At 40.6% G+C, this 17,281-nt stretch overlaps 1 protein-coding gene across 2 annotated transcripts in view; it reads left to right on the top strand.

Moving 5' to 3' along the window:
* The window catches only part of slc25a26 (solute carrier family 25 member 26), a 58,375-nt gene that overhangs the window by 9,878 nt on the left and 31,216 nt on the right, over positions 1 to 17,281 (top strand). For both annotated transcript variants that reach the window (XM_037975064.1, XM_017429947.3), the window contains exons 4-5: positions 1,498 to 1,602; positions 3,472 to 3,519. In XM_037975064.1, coding sequence (XP_037830992.1) covers positions 1,498 to 1,602; positions 3,472 to 3,519 — 153 coding nt within the window. The remainder of the gene's footprint in view (positions 1 to 1,497; positions 1,603 to 3,471; positions 3,520 to 17,281) is intronic.

Consider the following 17,281-nt stretch of genomic DNA (forward strand, 5'->3'; position numbering starts at 1 on the left):
ATCCTTCGGACCACCAGTAGGCAGGCGGATCGCAACCAAATGAACAACTCTAATGCATCTGTTTCCTTATTGCTGTTTTCCTGCTTCGTAAATGGCAAACCTAACTTCAAGTCCCATAGAAAATGATCTCAGTGATTATTTGTCATAGCCACTTTCGTTTTGTCTAACAGTCTCATTATTGTTCCTTTTTTAGAGAATTGGTTTGCTAAAGATGATGCAGAATGTATTACAAATGGTAATTCAACCAAAGATGAAGGCAAATAAGTGCTCAGAATTGAATTTATTAGTCTTCTGTGATGAGAAATTCTTCTGGGTACAGGCGTTGACACTGGGTGGCAGTGTTGCACCGTGGTTAAGTCGCACCTTCACCACGTTCATACCCATCGAAAATATTAATAGGAGCTGCGCAGAATTCTTTAGAAAGGCTTATTCAGTGCATTTGATTTTGCTCATGTACAGACATGGAGGTTTATCTCTTCGCTTTGTGTTGAACTTTGAGAGATTGTTCATCACCCTGCAGAAAAAGTGATGCAATGAAGGTCAACATTAAGTTGAGAAGTGAATCAAATCAGGAGTAAACAGAATATCTTTTTGTGGATAGAGCAAAATCCTTTCTCTTACACTACTTGTATATCATATGCACACGTTCTTACTCGAGATTTTTTTTCTTTGGTTGTGTGTCAGACTGTGGAAATGACTGGAGGTACAAGTGGCCATCTAAAACCATTCTTCAAACAGCTGTTGGTGGATCCTTTTCTCCCCCTATGGCCAAAGCCTTCTGCCGAAGCCCTGATGCTACTAAATGAGAAGAAACAACAGAGGGGAGGGGGAAGCACGCATTTCATTTCATCACTCTTTTCGTTCCTCTCCACTAGACATTGCAGTGGCGAGGGTGGCACCAGCAGACGGGCATCTGCACGTCTCAGGGGGAGGGCAGCTCACCAATCGCTCTGTAAGATTGCTTGCCGTTAGCTGGTGTTTCCACTCGGATGCAGGATAAATGGGAAATCAAGTCACCAGGTGGGCAGCTGTGCCTGCCTGTCTGCCTTTTGGAGGCATAAATATTCATGTTTATCTTCACTAGCTGTTGGCAGTCCATATTTTTGTTGACATATGGCGGATGGGTTGGAACTTGAGCGGAGAGTGTGGTTACTGAGGTGTGCGCCCATGTCTAAATCTATCAGTGTGTTTGACAGAAGCATGTTCTTTGGACACAGATACACAGTCTGCCCGGTGACCTCTTGCAGACATGACAACCACTGCACCTGTGTCATGTCGGCTGTGTGTAACTGTTTGTTAATTGGCTGAGTTGCACACACTGATAATCCTACCAATTACATGTAACTGCACTCCTCATAGCACATCGTGCTGTTTTATCATGCTCAGCAAAAAGGCACAGAAAATGGTGTCTTGTCTCAAACGCTAACTCTCATTTACTTGTAAACGAACATCGGAAGCAAGCTCTAAAAATATCCTTTTCCTGTCGACTTCTTCCAGGTGGCGTGTTTGATCCGAGTGCCCACAGAAGTGGTCAAACAGAGAACTCAAGCCTCTCCCTCGTCTTCCACCTACAACATGCTGCTGGCCACACTTAAAGAAGAGGTATCTGACAACCAAAGGGTTCCTAAATGATAATGTCTGTCCAGTCATTCTTTTTGGTTAGTTTGTTCATCAGAACTTTGGTGTTATTGCTGCACTCACCAAAGTAAAAGTTGAAAAGAGGTTCATTAGATTGTTTTTTAGACAATTGTCTTGCCAGACTTAGATGCTTCTATTTCAATATCAGAAAGACGTGGGCTAATAAGGCTTAAATAAAGCAATGAAGAAAAGACCCTCTTCACACTGGATAATGACTACCCTATGATGTTAAATATCAGCCAGAACAGCAATTGTGTGATAGAGCACGATAGGTCCACAATGGTTTTGAGGATACACAACGCTTTTTGTAGTGAGGTCGAGGTGGTTTTTCATCACAGGGACAGCGGTGGCAGTCCTGCATGCACCGGCATGGCTTGGTTGTCCTGAATTTGAAGCAGGACTGGTCACGCTGGCGTCACGCTTAGGCCACGACGCTATCATGCCATTATTAAAGAAAAAATAGATTTACTGATTGGTCGTCTAGGATGTCCTCATTAGGAGGTAACAGAACTGTCACATTGTCTGTTCACATTGTGCCACCAGCCCATATTGCTCTCAAAGTGATGCAACTTTCTAGTTACGATGAGACAGGTGGCCTTGTTATATCTTACCGATAAGCTTCGTTCAATAAGGCTCTCTCTGACATTCTTATGTCAGACAGATTCTGCCGCTCGGAATAGTCTTATCCTTGGTATTTTCTATTAGACAATTTTATTTGCAATAAATGGATAAAAATCAAAAACAGAGTCTTCCTGTCTCCCCTACCAGTCCTGCCACGACAGCCTTCAGCGTTGTGCTAGCGTGGCACGACCTGCTAGCACTGACCTGCATCCTTGTGGCATAATCGTGGAGTATACATTGTAGGATCTTTCTAGGAAAAGGAAGGTCCAGCCACTTTGGTAAAAACTTTTAGGATTTACTCTGTCCTGAGTTAGTGAGATTCCACACCAATAGATCTTCGTGGGAACATGCTTCTGATGTACTGAGGGTTGCAGGAAAGGAAAACAACAGGAAAGAAACCTGTTTGGCGAGTACTAAGAGTGCAATACCATCATGATTGCCTTCACACTGAAGGAGGTTTTTTGAGATTTGCGGCGATCCAGCCACGTCCTGATAGGTTGTATACTGTAGGTCGTGGAGAGCCTCGTAGGATCGTCATCCTGTGTCAAGGGGGCCTGACTTCTTTCAAGCTCTCAGCAGACACTTTGATTTGCAAATTCAATAGGCAATAACCCCGAACTATGAAAATAAGAACTTGCCAGATGGGTAGAGCTTTATTTTCCACACAGTCATTTGTAATTATGACATACAGATTAGCCACACTGTTAAAGCTACTGACAGGTAAAGTGTATGCAACTTATTTTCTTGTCAGCACTGCAATGTTCTGCCAAGAAAACCTGCTTCCTGACATTTCTGTGGATGTTACTTTGACACACCGCTCACTCAAAACATCGCAGCAGATCCTTCATTGCCGTGGCACTCCCCAGTGACCCCCACGACACGGTTAAACACACCTTGGAAACACATTGAGGAGCACAAAGAAAGGCCATGCGGTCGACTTAGCTTTTAACTCCTCAGCTACCAAGCCGATGATGTATCTGTAAAATGAACTAAAGTAAAGCAGATCCACCGAGGCCCCACTCGGCAGCCCCCAGGGTCCGTCACAAATAAAACAGAAGGTGACGTGTCCATCTCCTGACAGGTCAGAGCTGTCTGCATCAGGAGAACTCACAGTGGTTTTACTGTATGAAATAATTCTTGATATTTCCTTTAAGCTGAATCATGCTGCATAAGTCAAATGTGTGTGTATGTGTGTTTATTTTCTCTATGCAGGGTGTTCGAGGCCTCTACAGAGGATATTGCAGCACAGTTTTCAGAGAGGTATTCACTTTTTAATGTTTTTTTGTCTGTAATCCACTAATGATTGATTAAAACTAAACACTACTGTATTAATGTAGATCCCATCTGTCTTTGGGAAAGTCTAGTTTTAGGTATTTTTAAAGTTGAAATTAATTTTATGCTAAAGATGATTGTTCAGCCACTTGAAAGCTGTGCAGTGACTTTTTTTTTTAATTATAGGATGTAAATTAAGTCTTTCTGCTCTTGTGACTAAAGTCATTTTAATTTCTCTTGGGCTGTATTGAAGTTGGAGGTATTGATTTGCAATTTTTGCCCCTTATTTTCATCCCAGTCAATTACGTTTTCAAGCCTGCGCTCGCTTCTTTCAGAGGAGCATCTGACAAAGGAATAATGCAATTAGCTGTTATAAATGCGCAACAAAAGAAGGATAAATGAGCGCCTAGCCCAGCTCCCTTAATGGCTGCTCACCTTTTTCTAATAAAAAACCTCCTGTAGCTCTTTGAGTCATGATGCTCGGTTTAATTGCGGCTGATAAAACAAAACAATTGTTGCGAACACTACGTCTGTGTGTGAGATTTGTCTCCTCGCCTGCCAAGTTTCAATAGAACTGGAAAAGAAGTAGAAGAAGGTGACACTTGTCTTTTTTTTTTTTGTCGGAGGGGAGTTGGTTGGGGGTGTAATCTAGTCCCCTCTGCTGTGCTAGCCTGTACTTATTTTCTGCCTCACTAAACTGATGTTATTCACGCAAATTCCATCTGGACAGCCGAGGAAGGGGGGGGGGGGGGGAAAAAAAAAGGACAACAAGACACTGTGATTTCTCGTAGGGGCTCTGAATAAATGAATACATTTGGAGGCTGGCGCACGGCCTGTGTGCATACTAACACTGGCAGATGAAACGCAACGGTGGCGGCAGGGATTTGGGGCACGAGAACAGCAAAGGATGCTTGGTAGTGATTGGCTTTGACGTGTGTCAGGAAGGTAATTCATTTTCTCTGGGCCTCCTCTGCTATCGGCCCATCTCTTTTGCCAAAAAAAAAAAAAAAACCCTGTCAGGATAAGTTTGTTCACGTGGTACGGTGCGCCCTCCCCCCTTGCTAGCCCACTAATTGGACTCTTGCTATGCTATATATTCATTAGAAAACCTTCAGAAGACTTGTTTGATATCACGTTAGCTGAAGATGGATAAGTATTCATTTATGTCTAATTTGAAAGTGTGATTGGCTCTTATTGCAGCCGTCCTGCATGTGCCTGTACCTGCAGGAGGTTTTAGTGGCTGCAGCTAATTTTACTCAGCGTAGCCCATCGAGGCCCTAAGTTTTATTAAAAACTATCGACTAATAGGCATTCGGTTCTTTTTGCGTTTGCACCGCATTAATCTTCATTGTGGTGTGCGCTTTCCTTAAAAAGAAACTGTCGAGCTCTCTGCTGAGTCGGCATCTTTTGCGTTCCAGCTGAATAGAGCATGAAATCAATGAGATTCAGATTGGGGTGAATAAATTTGTGCTGTGGAAAATGACTTTACTTTCCTCTGAAAACAAGGACCTATTAAATCAACATCAGTAAGGCTTTCAGAGAGCACTTTTTTTTTTTTTCCTTTTCCGAGATCTCACATACGAGTTTTTGATGTTGCCTGGGTGTTAATTTGTTTTTATTGTGTTAAAACACACTGGGTAATATTCCGCGTCTAATTACATTTCATTGTCATGTGGTGTTTGTCAATTTGTCAGGATTCCCCAAGCTTCTGCTCCCAATCGCACCGTCTTCCACCACTAGATGGCATGCTAAGATTAGCGCCGATCAGTACGCTCTCCTCCCCCTTTCCTTCTCTCTGCTTCTCTGTCATTACAGCTACCGATCCAGCTTTATGACATTTATAAAGTTACTGAGTTTTATATTGCCAAGCCCTTTACTTTTTTTCTGATTTAAAGCACCGAGAGATGGTCTCAAATTTGATGTGAAATGCTACGGTTTGAGTTTGATTAATGATCCTGGGATGGATTGTTGGCTAGTAATTTAGTAATGTGGTGTGTGAGAGCTGTGGAGTGACAGGTGTAAGTGAAGCTCGCACTCCTGGAGTAATGTCTGACTATAAGATACAGCCTTTTTACATATACAGACTACACTGTATCATGTGCATACAGTGCTATCCAGAAAAAAAGATTGATCCTTTTCTCCCCCCCAAATATTTAACTTGAGAAGCAGATGTGAATGAAACTGAGCCAGCTAAGGGTGAGGAAAGCCATCTGTTTGGATGGCTTCCCATCTCATATATAGTTTTTTTTTTTTTTAATACAGCCTTGAATAGCTCCACCCAAACAGCTGGGACCTTGGATCCTGCAGTACAGAATATGGCTTATGAAACACCTCCCCATCAAGGCTCCTCCCCAACGCACCTCTGATACGTCTGCATTCATCTTCTCTGCAGTCTCCGTATTAGAGGACTTACCTTGCTAACACCCACTTAACTGGCTGACGACTCCACTACGCTCTCCACAACCTTTTAGGATGTGTCTGGGTCACAACAAATTCGCCTTCTGCTCTCACACCATGTTTTGTCAGGAGCACATTCCCACATTACTACTGCCACGTATGCCCACGTTCGCACCACGCCCCGTGGCACAACACTCTCAGACCAGGATGGAGCTTTTAAATCACATCAAGCTAAAACGACAGTGCCACTAAGGGTATCATATCAGGACGAGGTTGTTTCCATGTCCTTGTTAGGATCGTAGCCAAAAGCAAGGTCGGTCGACCAAACCACGATAATGCATACAGTTCTCACATCACGGATATTCTACTATCATGACCTCGCTACAGAAGTTGTGCGCATGCCCGAAAAACCCCCAAGACCTTATCACTAGCTATCATGCTCAATCACGTGTAATGATGAAGCTACTTTGATTTTAGTATGCCCTTGAATACCTCGCCAAGACCGTGCCAAGACCATCAAGGGTCTGGCAGATTTTTTTTTTTTAACATCATAGTTGGGTTGTCATGTAGTGTAAATGGGCCCTAATGCAGGTCTTATTAACCCATGCCAGAATGGCATCCATCCAGTTCCAAAGAAATCTGTAGCCAATGTTTGTTTTAGAACCTGTTTTGGGTAATTGATTTTAAAGGATGCCATGATTTGATCTAATCCACAATTAGCTTACAAGTCTCAGCGTACGCCAGGTACCTAACACATTCTGTTGTTCTCATACTTTTAATCCTTACAGGGGGTCTCTGACCCCCTGTGGCTTTTGTTTAGCAGTTTTAAAGGGTGGAACTGTGTGTTGTTATGTGCAATCACAACTGAACGCTGATGGTTAAATTGTTGTGGTGTGTTCCCTGAGTTAAGATTACTCCCAGAACAGTGAGAGGGTTTCTGCAAGCAGAGGCAATCCCCAGATGACCTCTGTTTTTTTTTGGGGTTTTTTGGAAAGTATCCACCTTTCACTGTCTTTGATGCAGGTTCAACAGGCAGAGGTGAGGTGAATCACTCTAATATCCTGTATCTGTCTTCACTGATCCGTTTATACGCCCCCATATGATGAAGTCAGAGCATAGAGAAGAAACAGCAAAAGGGCAGAGACCGAAAAGTTTATTTTTCTGTAAATGTAGGATTTGTTCGACACATGTAAAGGAGCCGAGGCTTCTTTTAGCTTTGAATATGAGTTTAGAATCTCTTAAGAAAAGCTGCTGGTAGTTTCCAGACTGATTGCAACATAGTGAAACAAAACCTAATACAGCAGGGCTAGATAACATGGAAAAGTGAGAAAGAAAATATAATCACTTTCTCTCTCTCTCTCTCTCTCTCTCTTTCTCTCTCTCTCTCTCTCTCTCTCTGTCTTCTCAGAAGAAGTTGAGGGTTTGGAGGCATCTATAATAAACAATATAGTTTCTTTGTTTATTTGAGCCAAATAAATTTTCTGTTTTGTTTGATAAATTTATGCTTCATTCATCAATTGACATCACTCCAAAAACCACATTACGATGGTTAAGCTAATATTGTCAAATCTGTCTGAAAAATACAATATTTATCTATCACTGACGTGTAGCCAATGTAGGGATTACTCACACCGCAGCTACTGGTGCTGCTTTATGTGTTTACTTTTGACTCAATCAGTAGCTTGAGAGAAAAAAAAAACTTGTTGACCTTTATTGGTTTGATCCTTGACATGGCTTGACCTATAGTGTGTGTGTGCATGTGTTTGTGTTAAATCGGGAAACCATATAAGAGTCGGTCTCAACTTTTTTGGTGTTTTTGATTTCTTGGCTGGTGTATGAAATGATTAAAACATATTTTTACAACACTTTACAACAAAAAAACTGTAACTAAACACATGAATTAGCACAAGGTTAAAGAAAACCCTCTTATTCAGCTACAGACTAATTATCTGCCTTATGTTTTCACAATTTTTTTTAACAACTTTTAGGAGATTTCATACGTCATATTCCATCTAAAATACATATATACTAAATGACAATAATAGATTAGGTTAGGCGCCAAGACAGAGTGTTATAAACGAATTGTTGAAGACTGTATTAGGGTATATCTCAGGAGGGGTAAGACGCATACGGTGGATGCAGAATGTGTGTGTTGCTGTCAAGACCTCTTGATTCACTAATGGAGGTGACCTGAAGTGGTTTGATTTCAGCATGAGCCACTGTGGCATCTGTGTGTCCCTCACACAGGGCATCTGAACAATACAACCACTTTGTACTCTTGCAAAACCAAACTCCATCAACTGCTCATAATCCATAATCCTTATGTGTTTACGAGGACTCTGGTGATCGTCAATCGCTGTTTTGACCGACTGTCAGTTGATCTGGCAACTGCCTGCACTCCAGTCGCTCCAGTCGTGACGCCACTACCCATCCCTTCTTGTGCCCTTTCTAGACTTTTAGCTCCTTGCAAATCTAATCAGCTAAATACCCATCACTGGTTTGCATGTGCACCAAATTTCATGCAAATCAAACCATTCCTTCTGGGTGCTTTTCTTTGTCAGTGAGTGTAGTTTATTGCTTTACTTTGATAAAGTAAAAACTCTGACAGTTCCTTTTACATTTTGTAACAGAAACTATTGAGACCTTGTCTAGTTTCATTCAGGTTATGGGAAAGCGTTGGCTTTTATGCCATATATTTTAGCACAAAGTGCTACTAATTTATTTATTTAAAGTACTTGTAAATTGTAATCAAAAGTCAAATTAAAAGGAATAAATTGCACTGTGTGACTGTGACAAATGGAGGGCAAACCCAGTAGTCGACTGTTCTCAGCTTGATGTTGAGAGTTGGAAGCCTTCTTTCCTCATCATTTACCTTCTTGGAGTATAAATGATCCCCTTTAATACTTCCACCATCTGAGTTGTTTTCAGGTCAGGCTGACCCTTGTCAGAATAGTGATGACCCTCTTAAGCTACCACTTCATCACTGGATGAATTCTGTCGCTTCATCACAGATGTCATCCCAGGGATGAATGGCTCTACTCCCACTGCCCCCGTGGATGACAAATAAACATGTTTCTCCTCACAGCGCCTGCCATTCGCATCAGTAGAGTTGTGTGAATGCAATTATGTCTTAACATTTCTCTTCTTCTGTGCTTCATCATACCTCCACGTTGGCATCTGTCTAGTCTGGCGTATCACTGGCCAATCCCCCATGGAGGTGCAGATTTGGCAACAGGACATCTGCGGCAAACTAAACCTCAGTAACCTTTCTTTGGATCAACATGTGGTCATGTTGATGGGTTCTGCAGTTGGAGAGGCTTAAGGAGTTAGCTGCCATGCTGTCAGCCCCCCACCCTCACCCTCACCCTCACATATGCTTTTTGCTCAGTGCAGACTTGGCCAGAGGGACAGTTAAAGGGTTTCTGTGATTTCCTGTTCAGTATAATGCATTGGAAGCAAATACCTCTGAGAGCCATGGATCACACGGTTATGTTAAGGATGTTTGTCCCCATTGAACACTTCAGTGCACTCAGAAATCCATCACAGCGGCTATATTTCAGGGATTCTCAGTACATTTCTGCGTTTTAGGAGTCTTATTACCAGTGATTCTCGTTAGATATTTTTCCATGAAAAAGACACAGTTGTTTTTGACAGCTTAAGTTGATTTTATGTTTCCACTCTGCTGTACATATGTTTGTCTCTGTGTATGCGCTGCCTTGTTAGTTTGTGTGACTTTTTTGGTTCTTCAGGGGTATGTTTGCGTCCCATAACTTTATGCATGTTTGTCTAAATCCAAGCTGAAAACCTTTTGGTGTCCCACATGTTTCTAGTAACAAACAGGCTTCCAGTTAAGTAACATTGTTTGCGTTTGTGTTTGTGTTTGTGCATGTGGTAGGTCTGGAACAGATGCAGTAGGAATAACTTTTTTTATGTGGATAAAAAGGGTGTTATTAGCATGATTATGTGTTGGCATTTACAAATGATGAATTAGTCCCCAGACAGTCTTATTTGTAAAGCAGATGTAGTTTGATTTGGACACTGTTTCCTCTGGAGGTAAGTAGGTATAAAAGTGACATGGTAGCATAAAACGTAATTGCCTAATTAGTGCAATACATATCCTCTTTAATGATGTGACATGAGTTAAAACTACAGTCAGATTTAATAACTAACAGTAAAAAAGGTTATTTTAAGTTTATTATCCTGAAGGGAAAATGAGAGAATAAGAGCTAAGGGAGTGGATGGAAGATAAATCATTGCCTTGCCACAGCCATATGACGTTAGAGACACCCCATAATTAGAGGTTAACCTCACTTCTTTTTACAGACACCCTTTCTGTGTCATGAAAACCAGCAAACCTTTCTGTTGCATGAGCGTTCTTCTCTGTGACAGTCAGGTGAAGCTCTCCAGAGGCGGCACCTGCTACCCCCAGTCCGTCAGCCATATATTGGCCCATTTTTTCCCAAACCGCCGTCATCATCTTGCTACCAGCGGTGCTTATGACCCAGAGCATCTGGAACAAAGCACCTGAGTGTCAAAGGTCATACCATGATGTCACTGCTTAATGTTCACTGAGAACAGAGAATAAAACGTGCCACTTACACGACAGCCCTTTACCTCACCAACCCTCAGCAGAGGTTAGGTTAGTTCAAAAAAATGTAGAATTCAATACTTATGATACCCTGAAACTATTCTTTACTAGAACCAATCAACTCATTTTATGTATTATTAAAATGTGGGTGCAAATTGGAAAAAATAAAATCTTACTTTTTAAATCAGCATTACAATCAGCAATGAGAATAGCTTTCCAAAAAAAACAAAAAAACACTGTCTATCAAATTCATCAGGTAAAATATTAATTGTAGTTGTTTTAATCAGCTTTGAAGGGTAAAATCTTTACTGAAGTAACAGACTTTATTCATTTTCATTCATGATATGTTTGATAATTGTTCTTTTAAATCATTACACTGGTTATGCACGTATCATGTATACAGCCTTACATATAATCAATATTATTTTCATTAAAAAACTTAGGTAGTTAGGGGACCGAGCTAGTACTTTTTTTACACAAAGATGGCAAGAAAGGCAGAAGTATTAGACACATTGACATAAATATAAATGGGCTAAGTGACTCCATTTGCTTCCGTTGTCCAAAATGGAAGCTAAAATGTCTGGTTTACGGGTGCTGTTCATGTTGTGTTTTTGGAGTGAGAGTTTGTGCGTTACAGTGGTGAGACCATCAATACAACAGTCCCACCGACACACCCTCCCAGCTCGCTTACAGGCTGATCCATTGTTTGTCCTTGAGTTACATGACACTTTTTTAAAAGCCTCAAATATTAAAAACAAAATGTTTTTTTAAGTACATATTTCAACATACATCTGCAAGATTAAAAACTACGTGATTAAAAAAAAAAAATCAACATCTGAAAAAAATAATCTTAAATCTTGTACTGGAGCCAGCCAGTAGAGGGTGCTCATTCTTTGTTTCTTCAACTTCTGTCTTCTGTTCCTGTGTCTAGATCAGTCAAATTTTGAATTGAATGATTATCATGAATTCTGTGTTAGTTTTGCAAGACAAGCTTTTTTTTCCCCTACAAGCTATGAAACTGACAAACCCAAAGAATAAACACTGATGTATTGATCAGGTTCTATATGTGGTCTGGTTTCATTGTGTCATCTTTTTCTGTGCACGTTTTTAGGCAACAGCTGCGTTACTGCTAGTATATACTTATTTAAATTATAGAGAATAATCTTTTGGTCCAGCTGTTATTTTGCGCTTAATTGAGTTTCCAGGTTAGATCATATAGAACATGTGTGTTAATGAGAAACAAGAAATGTATATTATGATGGGCCTGCATGCTGTGACTGTCTAGCTGGAATGACTCTGTTCTGTGTTTTATAGCTGAGGTTGGTCCAAAAGAACATGGTGTTTTTGTGTGTGTAACTCTACCCTGCTGTTTTCTGAAAGCACACTTCTGCCATCCTGGAGATTTAAAGACAACTTTAGAATTTGATCAAAAGGAGAGCAGTCTGAGTTTGATTGTGGTGTTTTTAGGTGGAAAAAGGGATTTCTGTGTGCGTCAAACCCTAACTTGATGTATAAATTAGGGCTGAGCGATATTAGAACAACCGGCGATATTGTCATTTAATATTGGGATGACATTGCCAGTTGGAAAAACTCCCACATTGTCCTCACTCCTCATTTTATCTTTTGGCATCAAGGGCAACAGTTATGCGCTCACTGATTTTACGATGATACATTTTTTAATGTATTGTGCAGCCCTAGTGGAACACCAAATGTTTTGATGTTAGAGGCTTATAGTGCCCTCATGCACCGTCCTGTTTTGTGCCTCAGCCCTCACTACCAGCATATATTTTTTTTGCCCGTTCATCCCTGTCTCCCTCCCAGCTTCAGACAGATCAGGCAGCCATACATCTCTCTTGCTGTCAACAGCTAATTGGTTGACCCTCGGGGCATCCTGTATCACAACACATCACCATTCACTAGCGAATTCGCACTTTGCCATTAATGTCATCTATCATCGACTGCAAATGTTCAGACTGTCACGTTTTTGACTAACTGCAGGGATAAGTGTTTCACAGGGTGTGTAAAACAACCAGTTTAAATATTTTATTGAGAGTATTTACCCAGTATTCAAAAATGTAATGTGAGGTTCTTGCCATAGCACTGATAGGGCATCTTTAAATGCCTCCATCCATTGTGGCAAGTCCTAAAACCACACGTCGTTGTGATAAAGCTAATTAAAGCTAATCACTGGTCATCCATCTAAGTGTGGGCGTTTCCCCATTGGCTGTTGTTCTTTTACCTCCTCTCGACTAATTCCAGAGAATATAGACCCAAGCAGTCCGTAAATCCATCCAGTGAAAAGTTGACCTGATTTAAGTTGTGGAAAGCACAGACTTTTACAACCTTGATGAGATCTGAAATGATCCGAGTTTCATCTGAACTTCAGAAATCGAATTCATATGAAGGTCCTCAGTCATCCAGGGCACGGGAATCCGAGTAGATTTAAACAAAGACCACTGGTCCTTTTGTTATTTCTTGAAGAGGTTTTGCTTCTCATCTGATAAGCTCACTTATTTCAGGTTAAAAGGTGTAAAGTTCCAGACTTTGAAACTGCATTGAGTTGCTCTGTTATTGTGAGGTGAACTCCCATTTTAGTCTGAACTGAGAAATCTCTTCAGATGCAAAACATCTTGTTAAAAAGAAAGAAGTTGTTCAGTTGCCTTTGGGTAAACCTTCTTAAAAATTTGTAGAAGTTGCAGTCAGAAGTTGCAATCAGTAGCAGCTACAAATATCTTGACTTAATTCCATTTGATCCTGATCGCTGCTCAGTTATTGCATGCCAGTGTTATTCATCACCATGATAATTTAAAATATGAACCAGTGGTGCAACAGGAACCTGCTAACCCATAAATGGCAAAGGCTTTTACTCATAATCGCTATGATATGATTACAGTAACAAGATTGACTGTATTTTCCGCCTTTCTCAACCATTGTTAGTCATGGATCACGAGTACTTTTTTTTGCCTATTCAAAGTTCTGATGGTGCACTGCATTTATTATAAAATGTCCTGCATTAAACCTTTTACTCTGAGTTTGAAAGTGACAGACATTATCATTACTGTATAGTTAAGTTAAATGTAGAACTTTGGCTTTTTAAATTATAGAATCACCATTCTTGGAAAATAGTCTTTCAGTTGTTTAATTTTGTATAAAAAAATCCCAGACAACACTAAAAGGTTTTTTAAAACTTCCAACCTTCTGTCATTAAGAAACAATAAGAAAGGAAAGAAATACAGTTGTTGTAGTCAGTCACAATGCTTTTTATAGATCAAGTAGAAGGGAAAATAAATATGGAATCACTTAAATTTGAGGAGAAAAAAAGTCTCACACCTTGGAGAGCTGCTGCACAATACTGACTGACATGAATCATGGCTCCAACACCAGAGATGTCAGGAGAGGATTATGAAACTTCTTCAAGAAGATAAATCATCTCGAAATGTTGCAAAAGATGGTTGTTTCCCAGTCAGCTGTGTCTAAAGTCTGGACCAAATACAAACAAAATGGGAAGATTGTAAAATGGAAGCATACTGGTAGACAGCAAAGCGTCAAGATAGAAAACTTAGTCTTGAAAACAGAAAATGCACAAAAAAACAAAAAAAAAAAGAGAAACAAGTGGGAGGAAACTAGAGTCAATGTCTATGACCAAGCTGTAAGAAACTGCCTAAAAGAAATGGGATTTACATACAGAAAAGCCAAACTAAAGCCATCATTAACACCCAAACAGAAAAGAACAAGGTGACAGTGGGCTAAAGAAAAGCGATCGTGGACTGTAGGTGACTGAGTTAAAGTGATCTTTAGTGATGAATCACAAATCTGCATTGGGAAAGGTGATGCTGCTTGACATTTGTTTGGTGCTGAGCAAATAAAATTAATGTAAATGTCTACAGTCATTGATGATATGGGCCTTCGTGTCAGGTAAAGACACGGAGGAGAGGGCAGTCATTACATCTTCAATAAATGCCAGTCTACAATGTGATTTTGGACACTTTTCTTTCGTCAGTTGAAAGGATGTTTGGTGCCGATTTCATTTTTAAGATGATGATGCATCTTGGAATAAGGCAAAGGGCGTAAAACTTTCCTTTAAGACATATAATGTCAACGGCATGGCCTGCAAATGATCTGGATCTCAGTCCAGTTGAAAATCTCTGGTGGAAATTGAAGAAAATGGTCAATGACAAGTCTCCAACCTGCAAACTGATCTGGCAACAGCAATCAGAGACAGCTGGAGCCAGACTGGTGAAGAGTACTGGTTGTCATCAGTTAGGTCCACGCCTCAGACAATTCAAGCTGTTAGAGAAGCCAGAGGTGGTGTAACAAAGTACTAATGGGGCAGTGTTTTGCTCATGACTCCTTAATTTTTTTTACCCTCAATTTTAAGTGATTCCATATTTTTTCCTCTCCTTGATCTAAAAAAGCAACTGTGACTGACTACAATAATTATATTTCTTTCGGTTTTTTTATTGTTTATTTTATTGCCAGAAGGTTGGAATTTTGAAAAATGATAGTTTTGTGGCATGTCTGTGATTTAGTATAAAATTTAACAATTGAAAGAACATCTTCCAAGAGGGATGATTCCATACTTTTTGCCAGGAGTTGTACAAACTAATAAAGTCAAGGTCAAAGAATGGTTCCAAAAAGCTACATTTGCTTTGTCGCTCCAGTTGTGCCCTAGTAGACTGAAAGCATTGTGCTTTAAGCTGATTTCACACTGTTTGGTGTTTAGCCGTTGTAGGCGAAAGATTTTTATCGTGAAAGAATGATAAGAAAAAGTCTTTGGTCGTGAGCTTGAATCAGCAACCCGTGTTTAGTGTTACAGGCTCACCAGTAGCCAGTTTATCTCTCTCATAACCAAAATCCACAACAAATATCAAGAAATATCAGAATTCTTTACACACACACACACAAATGGCTGGAAATGACACCTTTGTCCCAGTCATAAGAGCATCCCTAGCTGTCTATTTTTCCTCGTCCTCCTCACTTTCTTTTTTTGAGTCTGTGTCTTATAAACAGAGTGTTAACGCCAGCACCCGCTTTCCATTTATTGTTGGACTAATATCTCTGTTTGTGGCGTATTCGATTTTGCTGCAGCGAGACTTTAAAAAGTCTGGCATCTGTTCAATCTTACATCGTATAGTGCGACACAGGTTACTATCAAGGCTTTCGAACATCAAGCTTGCACAGTGTGACACACGCGAGTCCTTGGTGATCTTTGAAATTGCACAGTGTGTGCCGGCCCTTAAAGGTCGGCAGCTTTTTGTGCCTTCTTGCTTCTCGAAAGGACCAACTTTGACACCTTGAAAAGCATGTACCCAGTGGAAACAAGCCTGCATGCTCATAATTACAGTAAATTTGGATTCGTTACTAACATGCATAATTATGGATGGTGGGAGAAAACTAGAGAACCCCCCAAAAAAAGAGCCACAGAGAAAACATGCAAAGCCCTCAGAGAAGCACTGCCTGAGAGCCGATCTGGGATCCTTCTTAGTTTCATGAGACAGATCAAACTACCACTGTGGAGTCTGCTTTGCTTTAGAATGAGCTTATTCCATCCATCTACCTGAAGAGTACTTTCTGTACCTTACATGGTACTGTTGGTGTAGATTCTCAGTCATCCAGAACATGGCAAATCCCAAAACAGTTATTTTAAAGACAAAGCAAATGGACTTTTAATCTGTTGCTGAAGACTTTTGCTTCACATCTGGAGAGGTTCATCAATTCAGAACTAAAGAGTGTGGAGTTCAAATTCCATCTTTTTTTTAAATTATAGGCTACTACTACTAGTACTACTACTACTGCTTTTACTGCTTTCAAGAAATGGATTACAGCACGTTTTGTTACGAGTAAAATCTGCAATGACCAGAGTGCTCTGAAGTGAGCTCAAACTTTCAAATTCCAGTAGTTTAATCTTTGTAGGAAAAAGATCCAGCAGCCGTTTCATTTTTTTACCCAGTTCTAATGTTTGTTTTGCGTTCATTATTTTAGTGTACTGCTTGCGAATGATTGCCCACAGGTGCTGAGTCCTGTCCTTTTTGAATAATGTTATGTAGACCTATTTTTTTTTTTTTTTTTGCATGATGCATTTCATTTGAAGTAACAATTTGTACAAAGCTGTAGAGGAAGAAAAAAAAACATTATGAACACTCTGTGAACATTATTCAAAATGTCCCGGAAGCCTATCTCATGACTGTGGAATTGCTCCCATGAACTGTTGCCAGCAAACTTTATCCCCTCAACAACAACTTCAGCCCCCTCCCCTTTGAACAGGTCTTAATTTGTCAGGAATATTACTACACAGTGCTGAGATTTGGCTGTCTGCGGTGGCTTATGGGAACGGGGATGTGCATGCGCTCAAACTGGTCCCTTGTTTGGTTTTGCTTAAACACACACACACACACACACTGCTCCTGGCATTCGAAGCTGTCAGGTGGAATTCTTCAGCAAGTGCAGTCACACTCTCACTAGTTCGTACAGATCGGAGGAGCAGGAAGGGCTGAACACTTGTTGTTACGGCTGCAGGATACACACAGCTGTACATCCCCCAGCGCTCCCTAATCTGTGACAAATTTAGGTTTTGCAGAACTGCGATAGGCATATGATTTGTGTGAAATGTGCCTCCGGGGGAATATAAAGACAGCTGCGTGTTTCGGCTTTAACTGAGATAACACAAACGGGTCTGTTCTCTGGACCCAGCTTCCACAGCCCCAGCTCTGTGCAGCCATCAAGAGGGATGTAATCTAAGCTTCTGTCTCTGTCTCTGCCCCCCCC

Source organism: Kryptolebias marmoratus, linkage group LG4 (assembly GCF_001649575.2).
Source record: "Kryptolebias marmoratus isolate JLee-2015 linkage group LG4, ASM164957v2, whole genome shotgun sequence".
Taxonomy (NCBI): Eukaryota; Metazoa; Chordata; class Actinopteri; order Cyprinodontiformes; family Rivulidae; genus Kryptolebias; species Kryptolebias marmoratus.